At 42.8% G+C, this 16,798-nt stretch overlaps 1 protein-coding gene across 2 annotated transcripts in view; it reads right to left on the bottom strand.

Annotated features, from left to right (window-relative positions):
* The window catches only part of MAN2B1 (mannosidase alpha class 2B member 1), a 240,577-nt gene that overhangs the window by 156,950 nt on the left and 66,829 nt on the right, over window positions 1–16,798 (bottom strand). For both annotated transcript variants that reach the window (XM_085600697.1, XM_085600696.1), the window contains exons 14-17: window positions 15,493–15,690; window positions 14,842–14,939; window positions 14,525–14,642; window positions 5,846–5,964 (exon numbers count right to left, since the gene is read on the bottom strand). In XM_085600697.1, the coding sequence (XP_085456823.1) occupies window positions 5,846–5,964; window positions 14,525–14,642; window positions 14,842–14,939; window positions 15,493–15,690 (533 nt within the window). The remainder of the gene's footprint in view (window positions 1–5,845; window positions 5,965–14,524; window positions 14,643–14,841; window positions 14,940–15,492; window positions 15,691–16,798) is intronic.

The raw sequence follows: 16,798 nt of genomic DNA, 5'->3' as shown, positions 1-16,798 counted from the left end.
AGCCTTGCGTGCCTCTCTCGCACTTCAATTCCCTCCCCCGTCCCCCACCACAGATCGCGTCACTCTGCTGGCCTCCACTCCCCGCCTCCCTCCCCCCGCCTCTCTATACTGCAGCAGGACATTACCGGCTTGTTTTTAACATATAAACTGAGCAGACAGCAGTGGCGTTCTAGTCTCAGGATTCTCGGCTCAGGTTACTTGTTTTTATGAGCTAGCACTCCATGTTCTCCTAAGCTGTCTGAAACCAAGACATGAAGTACAGTGGACTGTACCACAATATCCATAAAAGCAAGGGATGTTTCTTTTTTCAAGTGAAGGTAGCTTTAACTCTGTAACAGGGGCTGCTACTTCAGTTCTTCCCAAAAATCATGACGGACAATTGTGGTTTAATACACATCCTGTGGCTTACTAGTTTGTCCAAAGTTACAAAGCAACTCTCCTGTTTGCTGAAGTGCATTGTACTCCATTCATTTCATCACAAACCACCCCTTTTCCCGTGAGTTGGATCCGTCCTATAGCTTCTCTCCAGGACAGGACAGGACAGCCCCTCCCTGGGTCGGGCCAGGAGAGGAGAGGATCTTCCTCGTGGCAGCGCAAAGGCATTGTGAATCTCCTTTGTGGCACTCCTCGCTGCATGCATTATTTGGGCCTTCCTGTACCCCTATTGGCCTTTGATTCCCCGTAAATCATTCGTATCAATGTTTAGGATTGGCTGGTCTCCGGGATCCATTCAGAATCTGTGTGTGGATACGTTCAGAGTTGGAGCAGTTTATTAAAGCATTCATCTCTTCCACCTCCTCCCATGTCGGTGCGTGTCCGTTCTTTATTTTCTGCTCGTGTTTGCCTTGTGTTTCAGTGTGTGCCCAGCTATTTTTACAATATTCCATAGCAGCACATATTTTTAAAAAGCGCTATGCTTAAATTATGTCTAAAAACACATTTGCCAATAATTGGAATTTGTGTTGCAGAGTGAATCTCTCTTGCAGTTTTATTAAGCACAAACTCACCCAAAGTAATTGGAGTGCTGTACTTGAGCACATGTTGCATTACACAAGGTCCCATGCTTTCTTTTTGTTTTTAAAGCACAGGGAGTTTAAGTGCTTTGCCCAGAATTACGGGCTATTGAGCCGATGCCGAGACTCGTTTTTCTTTTTGTTGCCACTTTCAGAGCATGCCACGATTCAAACCCGGTTCCCTTGTTTCATAGTCGGCAGTTCAGGATGTGATGCTACATTCTCACTTCCAAACAATTGACATTTTTTGCATCCAAACGCGTACACCCAACGGGAATGCAGTAAGGATTGACGTAGTGATAAAAAAAACTAACGTAACAAACGTCCTCAATCTGCATCCAATGCAATTTCACTCAGTGTTTTACATTTATTAGCACTACGGACATCTTTGCTAAAGTTCTATTGGGTGAACAGAAAGCACATCCGATGGGTGTTCACTAAAGACTGCCATAGTTCAAATGAACATTAATGTAAAAAGCTTCCCAAAAATACATTGAATGCACTTTTTGTTCACCTAACGGGAGTTTAGCAAGTCTACTGGAGTTTGTGTAATTTTGTCTTACGCTTCAACAGGACTCCGTCATGTTAAAAGAAAAACAATTTGTGAAACTCGCATTGTGTGCACATTTGTAACCTTTTAAAAAGCGTACACCCGATGGCAACCTTCATTTTTTTTTTTTTTTACTAAATTTGGATTTGGAATTACTTTTGTTAAATAATTCAATGTGTAAAGCGTTATAGCTTTCCTTAGTTCGTTTTGTTCAGCAATATGGTAAAACATGTTGCATGTAGGCGGTTAGATTAGTGCTTACCTGTAAACCCAACATTTGTGGTCAATTTCTGGAAGTCTTTGATGGTGTCAGCAGAGGGTTTTCCATTACAAAGGGGTCATATTGGTCTAAGAGATTTTCATTATGGTTGGCACCATTGGCCCCTTCCCCATCAGCACAGCAAAAGCAATAAAAGAACTACAGATGGTGTTGATCAGTTTGACATTGTGGAAAAGAGGGTCGGGATTTCGCACACACTCTCTAGCTTCACAGACTTTTAGATTGTTACTAAGCAGCAATGTGCACGCCAAAACTTGAACCCGGTTCCCCATTTTGAAGGACGGCAGCTCTGGATGTTTTGTTACATCTTCTTTCTCAAACAATCAGCATTTTTTGCATCCAAATGCAGCGGTTTAATTTTTTTTTTAAATGTCTAACAAATGACTAATTCAATCCTAGCCCTACCAGCACTTTAAAAACCATACGGTATTTACACTTTTGATATCGGCATGTCTCTCCTTTGGTATTTATGTTTATTGGCACGTGGAGAGCATGCCAAGATTCAAACCCAATTCCCTTGTTCCACAGTTGGCATCTCTGGATGTTATGCTACATTCACTCTCCCAAACAATCACCATTTTTTACATCCAAATGCGTACACCCAACAGGAATTCAGTAAGGATTGCAGAAGTGATAACAAACGGTAATGTAACAAGCATCCTCCATGCGCGTCCAATGCAATTTCACTTAGTGTTTTACATTAAAGTTTATTAGCACTATGGGAATATTTGCTAAAGTTTCGTTGGCTGAACAGGAAGCACGTTTGATGGGAGTTCACTAAAGACTGCTATAGTTCTAATTAACTTTAATTTAAAATGCTTCCTAAAAATGTGTTGAATGCGCTTTCTGTTCACCTAACAGGAGTTTAGCAAGTATACTGGAGTTGCTGTGTAATTTTGTCTTACCCTTCAATAGGATTTAGAATTACTTTTGTTAAATAAATCGATGTGTAAAGGCATTATAGCTTGCCTTACTTCTTTTTTTCCAGCAATACGGTAAAACTTGTTGCGTGTAGGTGGTTAGATTAGTGCTTACCTGTAAACCGGACATTTGTGGTCAATTTCTGGAAGTCTTTGATGGTGTCTGCAGAGGGTTTTCCATCACAAATGGGGTATATTGATCAAGGAGGAGATTTTCACTACGGTTGGTGCAGCAGGTGCAGCAGCACCAGGCTCACACGTTTGGGTATTGTTTACTCAAAACTAGGCCATAAGATCCCATTTTCATTGCTCACTTTAGAACTCATTGCACACTTGCTAAAGGGAAACCAGAAAACCAGTATGCATTGTGGCTTTCTCGCTTAAACTGTGTTATCAGTCAAATTATTTATTTCTCTAAAACTCTTTTTTTCATCATTATCACGTATGAAAACACTTACAGATATGTGAGTTCAGACTACCAGTTGTACAAAAATAACACTCTCAATGAAGTGCTATAATGTGTCAAAGTTTCTACGTTAAAGGACAGTAGATGTTGTAGCATCCAGTATAATGTGCTTCATTGCTAAATACTTATAAGGTCCCAAAGGCGAGACCTATTGGCTAAAAGCAAACAATCGGCAACCATGCTTGAATTTTTCTAGATGTATTTGAATATAATAAAGGAATGAGCATTATGAATAGCCACAAATTGTTACATTCTGCAAACCTGTACACATTTTTATATTGCATCACTGCCAGTAATGATCTTACAGCTCACTGTATTTCCCTACAGTGCTAACCCCGACAGTAAAGGTTTCGTATTAATGAACCGTATGTATGATTTTGAATGATCTATCAATATGAATGCATATCTTCACTTCTCAGCAGCATAATTTCCCACAACCGTACTGTAGCAGTGACACTGGCAACCAAAGACTCTGGGTTGCAGGGGGTTTGCCTACTTGGCCTGCTGACAAATTAAACATTAAAAACGTTGGTCCTGAACCCAAAACAATAGGTCTTGGGCATCAAGTAATAGAATCCCAGACAATCGGGTCGTAGGGAGGTTGTGCCTCAGAGACATGTGTTTGTCCCTATACGATGAAGAAATGCGGTGCTAATAAGGTAGGGAGACACCACCCCCTTCCCTAATATATGGTCAGAGACAATATAATAGTTTACCTCTAGCACACGCTCACAACCCGTCAATAAAAATTAAAGATTAACAGTTGTCTCCTTCAATCTTTTTTTGTTGTGTGTTTTTGTTGTTTGATTGCTGTAATCTTTTAGCCAACGCGTGTTTTGTCGCTTAAAAGAAAATAACCCGCGACTTCCTCAGGGCTATTCTCTTCTTCCAAGGATCCTTATAATCTGTTTTAATTCTGTCCCGCTCTTTTGGTACCAAATATAAGTATTACTCTCTCATAGACTCCGTATAGTGTCAAATGCAAAATATCGCGTGGATCCATCAGTAACTGGCTTCCTATATAAAGTAATTAACTACCACAAGGGCAGCCCTAACCACCTGAACCAGGGGCAATCAATAATGTATCCTAACAATGGTTCACAGTGTATACAAAATAATCAACACATAAAAATATATATAATCAACACATAACCATACAAACTATACCGTGTTCCTAAAAATAGTGAAAAACCAAACCAGTTGTAAAAAATAAAAATAGAAAATAAGGCCCTTATACAGAAAAACAACTTTAATCATCAGCATAAAATATTCTTAAATAAAATAATGCTCAGACATACAAGCTGGTACAAATAGACAATTCAATAAACATCTAAATCCAGACAAAAATGGCGTACACAAACAGAGATTTACATAAAAGTCGGAGTTCCAAAACAACACAGGAACTTCAACACACAGAACAATGTGTCCTCTATAAATTGTGGCCACAGATGCGTCGACGGCGTCTCGACCTTTGTCACAAGTACATGGTCATCATCAGGACAATTAGATAGCTGAGCATCTCACCAGATAATTAAATCCTAATAAAATCTAGAGCACAGTTTACATCCGTGCTTGCGTATCAGTCGAATTCTAGAGTTATATATATAAGAAATGTGAGCTCTTAAAATTCAGCTTCCATTTGCTTACGAATTCAATAACTTAGTGCAGTATAATTGTAAACATCCTGCTTAATCTGACAAAAATCCCAGTCGTATCTATCTTCAGGAGGGTTCCCAGACGTTTCTGGATCAATTCCCGCAACTTAATTTGCCGAACATATTCGGCAAATTAAGTTGCGGGAATTGATGACAAAGGTCGAAACGCCGTCGACGCATCTGTGGCCACAATTTATAGAGGACACATTGTTCTGTGTGTTGAAGTTCCTGTGTTGTTTTGGAACTCCGACTTTTATGTAAATCTCCGTTTGTGTACGCCATTTTTGTCTGGTTTTATATGTTTATTGAATTGTCTATTTGTACCAGCTTGTATGTCTGAGCATTATTTTATTTAAGAATATTTTATGCTGATGATTAAAGTTGTTTTTCTGTTGAAGGGCCTTATTTTCTATTTTTATTTTTTACAACTGGTTTGGTTTTTCACTATTTTTAGGAACACGGTATAGTTTGTATGGTTATGTGTTGATTATATATATTCTTATATGTTGATTATTTTGTATACACTGTGAACCATTGCTAGGATACATTATTTCTATATAAAGTAAACCATTCACGTGGGTGCCTATTCCTTCACAAAACGTAAATGGATAGCTATTTAGTTATAATGGCCAAAATATCTGAAATATGCATATTCACTGCATACCGCTCGAGATTAACACATTTTACCGGTAAGCTCTGCACGGTTATTCAACCTACATAACGATGTAGGATACTATTACAGGCTATTTTGGATATTTCGGCCATTATAACTGGGGCTTTGAGGGTTGCCCGGCAGTTCAAATGGCATGATTTTCAGGCGATCTATGCTAAACACAGTGGGAACTGAACTCGGAAGTGCTAAGCCAAGAGATGCAGAATAGACACTAGCCAATTCACAACCAAAGAACTCCCCCTTTAGCCTTCCATGTCCCAATAATCCCTGCTCCCTGCAGTAACTCACCCAATCGGGATAGGTCCCACAGTCCACTCCAGCTCCACAGACTTCTTGCCAGAGTAGAGCCGCACGACCTGCGAACACCACGAGGAGAAGTTCTGGTACACCTCAGACACCAGTGGGCTCTGTCGGTGAGAAGGAAGAGAGCAAGGCTGTAATGGAGACAGAACTATACAGTGATCAGGACAAAAACCAACATGGAAAGGGCATGGTAGATGGGGATAGAAGTAGTGAAGATTAAAACAAGTCTTTAAAAATGGTGTTGGTGGGTTCAGGGCATCGGCCTGAAAAGATCAGTGAAATGAGCACTCTAGACAGGCCTGTTATTCGGAGCGGTCAGCAGCCATAAAATATCAGACAGCATGCACTAGGAGGGTATATCAATTGCAGTTTCTCCTTACTGGTACACTCTCCGCTTGGTTCTTGCGCTCTACCATCCCAGCAAGGGTGGATTGGCACCATTTAGCAGTGAGAACCAGAAAGATGAGGAGAGCAAGAATACTGCTGCTTGGTATACAGCAACAGATGTTCCCCAGCTCCAAGCTGTTGGATTGCTCAGTTTTCAATGACCAGTGGTGTTAGGGGTTTTGTAGCCACCTCATGAAGACCTGTATTCCTTCCCAGTTTATCCAGAGGATGGGCATCTATGGCAGATTTACCAAGGAAGCACGTGCTGCCAAGGTGCAGCCTTCTCCTCTGTTGCTCCTAGTTGATCCCCATGAGCGGAATGCATTAGGTTCAAAGGGAATTGCTGCTCACATGAAGACCGCAGGACGCCCTGTTCCAAAAGCTAGGCCAATCCTTTTGTGTGAGCTTTAGTACACTTGGGAGCAGGTGTGTGAGGGGGCCACACCTTGTCTCAAAGTGATATTGGGAAAACAATGACGCTCCAGTGTCACCTCAGAGGGTAGACAAGAGAAAACCCAAAGATGAAAGCATTTTACAATATAAAGACTTGCGAAGGAAGACTAAGGAAAACATGTATGGTTACTAGCAAAACAATGACGGCACCAAAAGGTTACATCCTCTTCCAGATAGCCAAGGAAAATAATTCAACAGAATCTGTAACATGCATATGAAGGTCTCATTGTGTGCGATTAGGGTATTGATAATTTACACAGCAAACACGAACTGCTTGGTTATTTTGGCACTTGATAATGGAGTGGTAAAATATGCATCATTCATTTTGAGAGCAGTCATCAACATAGAAGAATTAAAGGTAGAGTGAACACTTGCAAGAAAGAGAAACATATTTCAGAGCAACCTCAAAGACATGTGGGTGTACTGCAGGTTAATAACCCATTGAGATTTCATATTAAAACTATGATTTGGAGTTAACAAAAGGATTTCTTCGCCAAATGTATCAATCTTTTAAGGTATGCTTATTGTCGGGATTCAAACCTGTGACCAGCAAATCATACACTTTACTATCGCATCATAAAATTGGGTTTGAGCCAGCAGTATTAAAAAGGCCATGTCACAATCTTACAACAACAACAATACAAAATAGCACAACATACACCAATAAAAAACAAGTAAATAACATACCATCACGTCGAACCAATAATAAAAAAATTTAAAAAAACAAAAAAAAACGAATACAGCAACTAAGCTTCAATGTAAGACAACACATCACCAAAACAGCACAGGACTCCAATATAATACAGAAAAAACACAAAAACTCAGTATATTACAAAAAAAAAATATTAAGAAAATACTTCAGCGCACAAGCACACACTAATATACCTATTCAGCACAAGCAAATAGCACAAACTGGAAGCATAACAAAAAGGTATACTGATAAAATGACAAGAAAATACAACACAAGAATATAACAAAATTACAAAGCATAATAAAACACCATCCAAACCCACAACACAGTGTAACTAGATAGCTCAAAAACACATAATACCCGATCACCAAGCAAAAATAAATTAATGCCACCACTCAACACAAAACACAACATACTAATAAGGTACAACAAACAAAGGAGATAATTACACAATCATATAGAACAAATTTGTAGTGTATGGATATGGTTTTGCTATTATCTTGTGGTGTGCTTTGTGTTGGTATTGTTTAATGTTGAAATTATGTTTTTTCATATTACGCTTTTTTGTAGTTAGTTGGTATTGGGTTATGGTTTAGCGGTTGTTTCACTATGTTTTAAGTGGTTGAGTTCGTATGTTGTGTTTTTAGTTGCTTTGTTGCGATTTTGTGTTGTGCTTTCCAGCGTGCTTCACAGACAAAAGCACATACCATCACTGTAGTTCTATAGTGTTCCGGGACCCAAATCAGTTTGCAACAATGTCACAGACCTTGAGATAAAATACCGCTGCTCGCACTCACTTTATGTGATCAGGTCACAAATGCCTAAAGCTAGGCTTGTAATTTGGAGCAGCCCTGCAGAGTAACTAAGAAACAATTGTCTTCAAGTTGGCTACACAGTACTACCAAATTACAATGCACAAGCGTACCCATTTATTTTTTAGGGAATTTATAGAGCCTGCAGCTACCCAAAAGGGTCTCACGACGCTAGACCAAAACCGCTACAAGGTGCACAAGCCGGAAGTGAATCCATTAGCCCATTAAGAGCAGTTAAAGAGTAAAGTCTTCAGATTCTTACAGAACAAGAGTAGAGAGTGGCAGTTCCTAAGAGCCGAAGGGAGTTCTAGAGTTTTGGACCCAAATATGCAAAGGAGCGACCCTTCATGCGGGCCAAACGAAAACCTGGGCATGGTGCATAACGCATGGTTAGCTGATCTCAGTGGCCGGGTGGGGACATAAGGTAACACCAGGCCACGGATGTATGTAGGGGCGAGGCCATGCCTAGCTTGGAACATGTAACACAAGGCCTTAAATTTAATACGTTAGTTGACCTTGAGCTAGTGAAGTGTATGGAGGAAGAGAGAGACAGAAGTATGTCTAAGCAGTCGAAAGAGAAGGCGGGCAGCAGCATTCTGGATGATCGGTAAACGGCGGATCACTGATTTATCTGTGCCCAGGTATAGAACATTTCCATAGTCCAATCTGGAAGTTCAAGGCCTGTAAAACCGTTCTTTGGGTATTCAAAAGAATCAGCCATAGAATTTTCTTGAGCCATTTGAGAGTGAAAAATCAAGAGGCTGCGAGTTTTGAGACCTGTGACTTAAGTGAAAGGTTCTTAATAATAAAACCAAGGTTCTTCACTTAATCAACTGACATAGGTAAGGGTCCCAGGGAGGTCGGCCAGTGTTTAACTCCCCAAAGTTCGGGATTGTTGCCCAGAATGATAAGAGGGCAGAGATAAATGTTAAAAAGCAGGGGACTCAAAATGGAACCCTGCGAAACCCCCGAGGGCAGCGAGAGGGTCTCGGATGGGTTATTGGTTGATGAGACCTGAAAAGTATGATCGTTCAAGAACGAGGACATCCAACTTAGTGCCACGTCCACAATGCCTAGATTTCCAATCCGTCCAGTAATATAGAATGTAGAATGTAGAATTGTATCAAAAGTCACACTTAAATCCAAAAGGATAAGGGTGGCTGTCCCACCAGAATCCAGCTCTTGCCGAAGGAGCTCCATGACTCCCAGTAAGGCGGATTCGGTACTATGGCCTGCACTAAAGACGGACTGAGACGGATGGAGCTGACTGCAGGAAGTAACGATGGAGGAGGAGTGTTGATGTGCTTTTCAAGAATCTTAGAAAAGGCTGGGAGGAGAGAGAGATAGGCTGAAAATTGGCCCAACAAAGGGGGTCAAGGACATCCTTCTTGAGCAGAGGGTGTACTACAGCAGGTTTCCAATTCTGGGGGACATAGCCCATACTCCGAGAGGAGTTGAGCAGATCAAGAAATATTGTAAGGGCAGCATCGTCTATCAATCTAAGTTTAGACAAGGGAAGAGGGTCTAGAGGAGAGCCCGACTTTATGGTGTCTAATAAAGTATGCAACGATGCTCTTTGCAAGTTTACAGCATGTGCATGCATACACAAAGATCCCAGCCATGGTGCTGCCTTTGTTGAAACTTTTGAGAGCCTCCACTGGTGAGCATGATCAGTTAGGTGGTAGGTGCAAGGACACAATAACTCCTCCGCCCTGCAACCAGGCCTCTGGATTTAGTTCTTCTGTTTGGTGCTTCAACCGGGGTCAGGGTTGCATCTCAATCAATTCAGTGATCTTTATACCATTCCATGGATCTTCTTTCCTACTGAGCAATCCACAAGTCTATTCCCTAATGGTACAGGAGTTACATGTGTTTCAAGGCTGCATCTCTCCAAGGATTCAGGAGTCTACATCAGCTCTTCTGTCAGTCCCAGTGTAGCAGCCCCCAGCAGTCCTTAACCATCAAAAGGATCAGCCATTCTGCCTCAGCAACATTTTTGGAAACTTTGGGAATCTCTCTCCTCTTTTGTGAGATTCTCAGCTCACCTGAGAGTCTTCAGCACCACAGCAAGTGGACCAGAGTCGTTAGCACACCCAGAGGCTTCAGCAAGCCTGTCAGCAACACTTAACTCAACTATGGTCAGTGACTAACTGTCCATCAGCTATTCTGATGCAATTACTTCTTCAGCACCTATAGCCTGACTGCTTATCCTGCTTTTTTCTAAAGCGGAGAATTGTACAGTGAGCACTTGACCACCCCTCCTTCCACAGTCAGAGTTTCTTGTTTTAATGTTTGTTTTGGGATTGGATTGCATCGAGCGAGTCAAAACGTGAAACACTCGCACTATGTATCCGAAGCATGAGATACACTTTATTAGGTTTCATTAATTGCTTTGACTAGCATATGCCATTTTCTTAAGATATATTCTAGTTACTTTGTAGTCATTTTCAAGGTATGTGTAGCTGCCAACACAGGGGCTGGTGATGCAGGTAGGACTGTGACTTATTTTCAGTCTTGTTGGACCTGGCCCTTTTTGCAGAGTTATTCCCAAGCGTTTTGCCTTCCTCCTGCATTTTGTCTGACCTGCGTTTGTTGGCTTTAGGACTCTGGGCACTTTACCACTGCTATTCAGTGCTAGCATGCATGTGCTCTCTCCTTTATACTTGGTATGATTGGCTTACACCCGTTTGGCAGATTTAATTTACCTGCAAGTCCCTTGTACAGTGGTATCCCATGTACCCAGGGCCTGTAAATTAAATGCTACTAGTGGCCTTGCAGCACTGTTTGTGCCACCCACAGAAGTAGCCTTTGTCAGGCATCTGTCACTGCAGGGCCTGCGTACATAGTTTACTTCCACCATGCCACCGTGCCAAACCTGAAACTGCCCTTTTACTACATATAGGTAACCCCTAAGGTAGGACCTAGGTAGCCCTATGAGCAGGGTGCTGTGTAGGAAAAAGGTAGAACGTATTCTTTCATTGTGTGGCATGTCCTAGAAATGACAAACAGCCTATTTGGTATCTCACTACTGGGAGGCCTGCTCCTCTTATAGGTTTGCTTTGGGAATTCCCCAATGTGTTTTTCAGTGGTAATTTCTGATCTGAAAGGAGTAGTGTTGCCAGGTTTGGTATGTTTGGAATAGTGGTGAGAAATCCTGCTTATTGGTGAAGGTGGATTTTTCAATTACCATTTTAGAAATGCCTCTTTTAGAAGTTGCAAAAACAAAACAGTTGATGGACAGATTGCAGAACAATGTCATACATTCACCCCAGTACAGAGATCTGGGCCTAAACCCATCGTTTTTTTGCTCACCATGCCGTTCCAGTTTGAACCCAGCCATATGCAAATCAGTCTTGACCCTGTGCCTCATGGGAAACGCCGAGCCCGAACTAACAAGCCAGGTCCTCCCTGGACTGGAAACAAGCATCCTAGGACTGGTTTCGGGGTTTCAAAAAGAGGGGTGAAACCCTGAAACCGGTCCTAGGATGCTTGTTTCCGGTCCAGGGAGGACTTGGCTTGGCAGTTCGGGCTGGACTGTTCCCATGAGGCACAGGGTCAAGACTGATTTGCATATAGCCAGGTCTCAGCTGGGGTGGCATGGTGAGCAAAAGAATGATGGACTTAACCCAGATCTCTTGACGGGGGGGGGGGGGGGGGGTGAATGTTTTGATTTGTTCTGCATTCCGTCCATCAATTGTGCGTCTCTTGCCTTCTTTTAGAAGTTGGGCATTTCTATGTGCTTATAACTCTTTGTGCTTTGCAGCCTGATTCCAGTGCATAGCTAGGGTTGGGTGACAGCTGGGGTAGTGAATACTTTCCAGACAGCCATCACACAGGAAGGGTTGGGTGTAACAGGGGTGCATCTGCATATTGAATGGTCTTCCTGGGATGGGGGGGGGGGGGGGGGGGGGAAAGAGATAAAGAGATAGATAGATAGATAGATAGATAGAGCACACCTATATTTGTAAAGGCTGGGCCCTGCCCTCAGACAAAAAGTTCATTTATCCCCTATTGGTGTCTGGAGCCAGAGCTGGGATTGAATGAGGGTGCTGTGCACTTCTAAGAGTCCTTTTGAAGTTACATCCACATTAAAGACATTTTGAGTACAAGTACAGGGGCTCTGACCCCATGATTTTAGACACTGCATGGGACTTGTAACCACACACTGCTGACTCTACAGTCTGCACATTGCCAGTAGAAACTGTTATGCTGCCAGGAAGAACTGCCAGGGGTCTGATTTGCTTGCTGTGAGGACCTGTGGGCCCACAGGAAGGACTGCCACCGATGTGCTGGCCTGCTGCTTGTTCCCCGCTTAGTGCACCTCAGTTGTTCTCCAGGGACTGGATGAGGTGGCCCCAGTTTTGCTAAAAAAATAAAATTAAAATAAAAAAAATTTGCATGGAGAGAACTTGATTTCCCAAAAGGAGCCGGCACATGGTGAAGCGATCCCTGTTCTGTGGCGTGAAGCACGTGGTTGACCCCTACCGATTGGTACTCTCTGCTTGAGAGGGGATCCAAGTGCTCTGGGCCTTAACCCTGCCCGTGGGCCAGCAAGTTAACCCGGTGTCTGCTGAAGCTGTGGCAGCTCGGGCTGCCGCCACCAGCATCATAAGAATCTCTAGTTGAATCTGGGCATGGGGGTTCCAAAACCACCCACATACTGCTGTGTTTTGACCTCCCCTACTGGCTTCTGAAGACCACGCTAAGGCACCTACCAATATCGCTGCTCTGTGTGGGGACCAGCGCTGCCTTGCCAACGGGGATTCATCTGGCTCACTCGGACCGCCGGGTCTGTTCAACTCTGTCCCACCAGCCCTGCTCCACTGAGGTTTCACCGCATTGTTGAAGAGTACGATCTCTATTGGTTACCAGGAAGCAGAGGTCCCGACCACCCACCCGCGGGACGTCAACTCCTTCGTACGGGAGCACCAGCACAGCCCACCGGGTAGTGCGTAAATGCTAGGGATTTGACCAGGTCCCCAGCAGGATCATAATTTCAATGAGGAAGGGGTTATATTTAGCCTTAGAAAAGCGAGCCCCCTTTGCCAGTATTGAGGAGGGCTATGCTTGTTCAGCAGCTCCTCCACACGGTCGCGGGCAGCTGCCTCTTCTCTACTTGGGTCACTGGTTCTGTGTTGGTGGAATTACAGGGAAGAGTCCTCGGCAGAGACCTCGACAATCAGGAACTTGCCACTTACCGAAAGGTTCAAAGCTTACTGTATTCACCATAGTATCCGCACAGTTGCTTCTGAGCCATGAGACCCTCACGGGTATGTAGTGCGCTCTACAAATGTTTGATTGACTGTATAACCGGTAATAAGAGCACAGGTACGCCGTGCTCTAAGTTTTCGTGGTGCATAAGAGCACTGTGCAATATGTATTAGTAGTGATTTATGGTGAATCCTGTGTTTTTGTTCATCACCTGCCCTGAATGTATTGATATGTCGTTTTTGCCTTGTACTGTCAGGATAACAAGTATTACTTCAGGATTTGCATTTGTAGGCATTTTCATGATGTGAGCAACATATATGTTTTAGCCTATTGCACTAACTGATGTTTTTCCAATTGCCTAGTTGGCAAAGTGATTATTGATTTAGGTCTATGTTTTATATGCACTACAGAAACATATATATTATTGTGTGCAATCTCTTTTGTGGTATATTTATTGTATCACTGGTGTGTGTGTTGTGCAAACGCTTTACACATTGACTCTGGGATAAGCCCGAGTGCGCATGCCAAGCTACCAATGGAGTGAGCAGGAGTTATCTTGGATGTGTAACTCCCGTACCCTGACTAGAGTGGTGGATTCTGCCTGGCTTAGATGCATACCCTAGCCAACAAGAAACCCCATTTCTAAAAAGCCTTATATTTTTTACTGGATTTTTGTCCGGGAGTGCCACAGGACACCTTGTTATTACATTGCAAACATTACAAGATAACAAGGAACATTTGGTGTTGGACTGTCCCCTGGACAAAAACACAAGGGCAGGGGCATGGTCTCCCTCTTTGTTAACTTAATATGAACAATAAGATAACTTAAGGAAGATGTGGCCTAACAGCTGGAGTAATCAACCTCGAAGCTGAAAAACAGAGTTCGAGTCTCAGCTCAACATTCAGTGATTCTGGGCAAATCACTTAATCTCCCTGTGCCTAACAAAATAAATGTGTCCATCTGTAATGCAACTGGTGGTTGAGTAAAGTGCTCCGATTCCTTCGGGTCGTGTTCGCACTATATAAAATTCCATTAAAAATAAATAAATGAAAGAAGCAGATCCCACAACCACTGCAAGAAAACAGTTTCACATCTGCACAGAGGCCTACCTTCACTACGTATGCAGTGACCTTTGATGCCATGGGAAACGGATCAGATTTGTTTGGTCGGAATATGTATGCACCGGAGGCCTGCTCGCTGTCATCATTACCAATGCTGGCATTGTACCTGTAGTTGATTTAGGTGAGTACAACGGTTGAGTCAGGAAAAGAGATGGAAGGATCAGAGGATGTCATAAGTTGAGTGCCTTAAAGAAACAGTACCAACATATAGAAATTCTATGTTCAATCCATGTAGATCTATCCCTTTTACCTTCCCAACCCCCCCTCCACTCCCTTCCATGACAGACCCATCCCTCTTTCATCACCAATAGAAGTTGTGCATCAATGGCAGACGGATGTCCTTGTCCAGGTTTCGGATCTCGCTGAGGAATCCTGTATCTGGGTCAAACCGGACTCGCAAGTGCTGCAGAGAAAGGAGACAAGCGAGGTGGCCATTGGTTTGGGTGCATGCCCTTCGGAGGACACCGCCATCTCTCCCATCCCAGACCCATGGTGATTATTGTAAGCTCAACAATCCAGGGCAAGAATATGAAGTAATGCTGGGAAATGAGGGGACAGAACGGATGTGAAAGAGACACTATTCCATGTGCCTCAGTAAAGTCTGCAGAATGGGATGGACACTCACAAAGCTTTTGCACTTAACAGAATAACAAATGTATCTGCATCTCGTCTAACAAGGCTGAGTGGGCGAGGGAAGTTCAGTGCAGTTTTGTGCATCCAATACTAAACTATACTACACAAAGTTTGCATTTAGTGCTTTTTATTTCTACGTTTTTATTAACTGTGCAGTCAATGGTGCAGCGTTAATTAAAACACCAGTCAGTAGCAAACGGACACAAACGTACACACCAAATGTTCATGTGAACTCCATCCCTAGCCTTAACATGACCTCAGCGGTCCATACTTCTTTTGCAGGGTTTATGGGCTTGTGAATACAGGGGACCCTATGTTCTTACCTCATTCTCGATTTGCAGGGCATCCCCATCAACATCATCACTTGTTTCTGCTTGGGCACTAGAAGGTTCATCTGATAATTTCGACACGGTGTAGATCCCAAACCCAAGAGGTGGAGCGGTAGCCTGAAAGAGGAGTTCACTAGGAGCATCACCTTTATCCCTTCGGATGTCTCTGGTGAAGTCAGATACTGGGAGAACCTAAGGGAAAAATACCATCCATCAATCACATACCAAGAGGTCTGCCCCCACTGCATGCAGGAAACAAGTTATGCACAATTGTGTTCAAGTGTGATGGCTTATATTACAACCTGCAATTATCACTGGGTATCAACAAAAGGGCCACCATACTCCTATCATGGAGTTATTTGTAAGTTTTATCACTAGTTCGAGTCCCAAAAAAGGCAGTTTTGTGCACTGCAATATAGTGTATGTTCTACTACCAACATTTCACTTTCCCCTTCTGCCACAAACTTCCAACCAAAAGGCCTCACTCTAAAGGACTTGAAGCAGTCACCCTGCAGGTTTCCCTGAGCAACAAACAGGTGAGAAGTGGCAATGTTGGTGCTAACCGGTTTCTTAACCACTGGAAGTTCTGCATTGTAGCATTCTGCTCTTGTTAATCAAAGTAGAGGACCCCTCCTATGAAAATTTGTCCAGGCCCCACCTCAAACACCAGTGTCAAGAAAACCCAGACTTGTTTCTGCATTATTGGGCCTCATTTGTGAAGCGCTGTTCTAGTCCTTAAAAGCCCAAGCAACAAAACTCTTAAGACATACTTTTCAAAACTGAATGAACTCACTGAGACAATGATTTGCGAACGTTTCCACTCATCATTTGGCCACAGCCTCTGCTGCCATTACCACACACAGCCTCTAGATGATGTGCTAACATTTACTTCATAACTATTGTAAGAAATTGGGTTGTTCATTGCGAAGGATGAGAGTACTTCAAAAGTAATAAATCAGAAATGGTATTTTTACTGGCAACCAAGTACCTCATTCTTGTACTTGTCTGTCTCAAGTTAGCAAAACAGAGCGGTCGAAGGCCTACTAAAGGGAGGTGGTGTGGGCTAGTTATCAAAATTCGCTTGCACACACCACCAATACGCAATAAATTATTGTCCAGTCAGTGCTCATTCTTTGGAAAAGGAAAAGTACTTTCATTGGACACTACTAAATACTATGCATTCAATTACAAAAATATACATTCAGATAGAAGTACCTTGGACAACACCCTCATATCACATTACACCCTTAGTGGGTCCTGAAACCTATAGTCCCAATACTCTGCACCAATACTAGATGCA

The sequence above is a fragment of the Triturus cristatus genome, chromosome 4_2 (genome assembly GCF_964204655.1).
Source record: "Triturus cristatus chromosome 4_2, aTriCri1.1, whole genome shotgun sequence".
Classification (NCBI taxonomy): Eukaryota; Metazoa; Chordata; class Amphibia; order Caudata; family Salamandridae; genus Triturus; species Triturus cristatus.
Note: the sequence above shows the minus strand (reverse complement) of the source record. Positions and strands in the feature narration are given on the sequence as shown.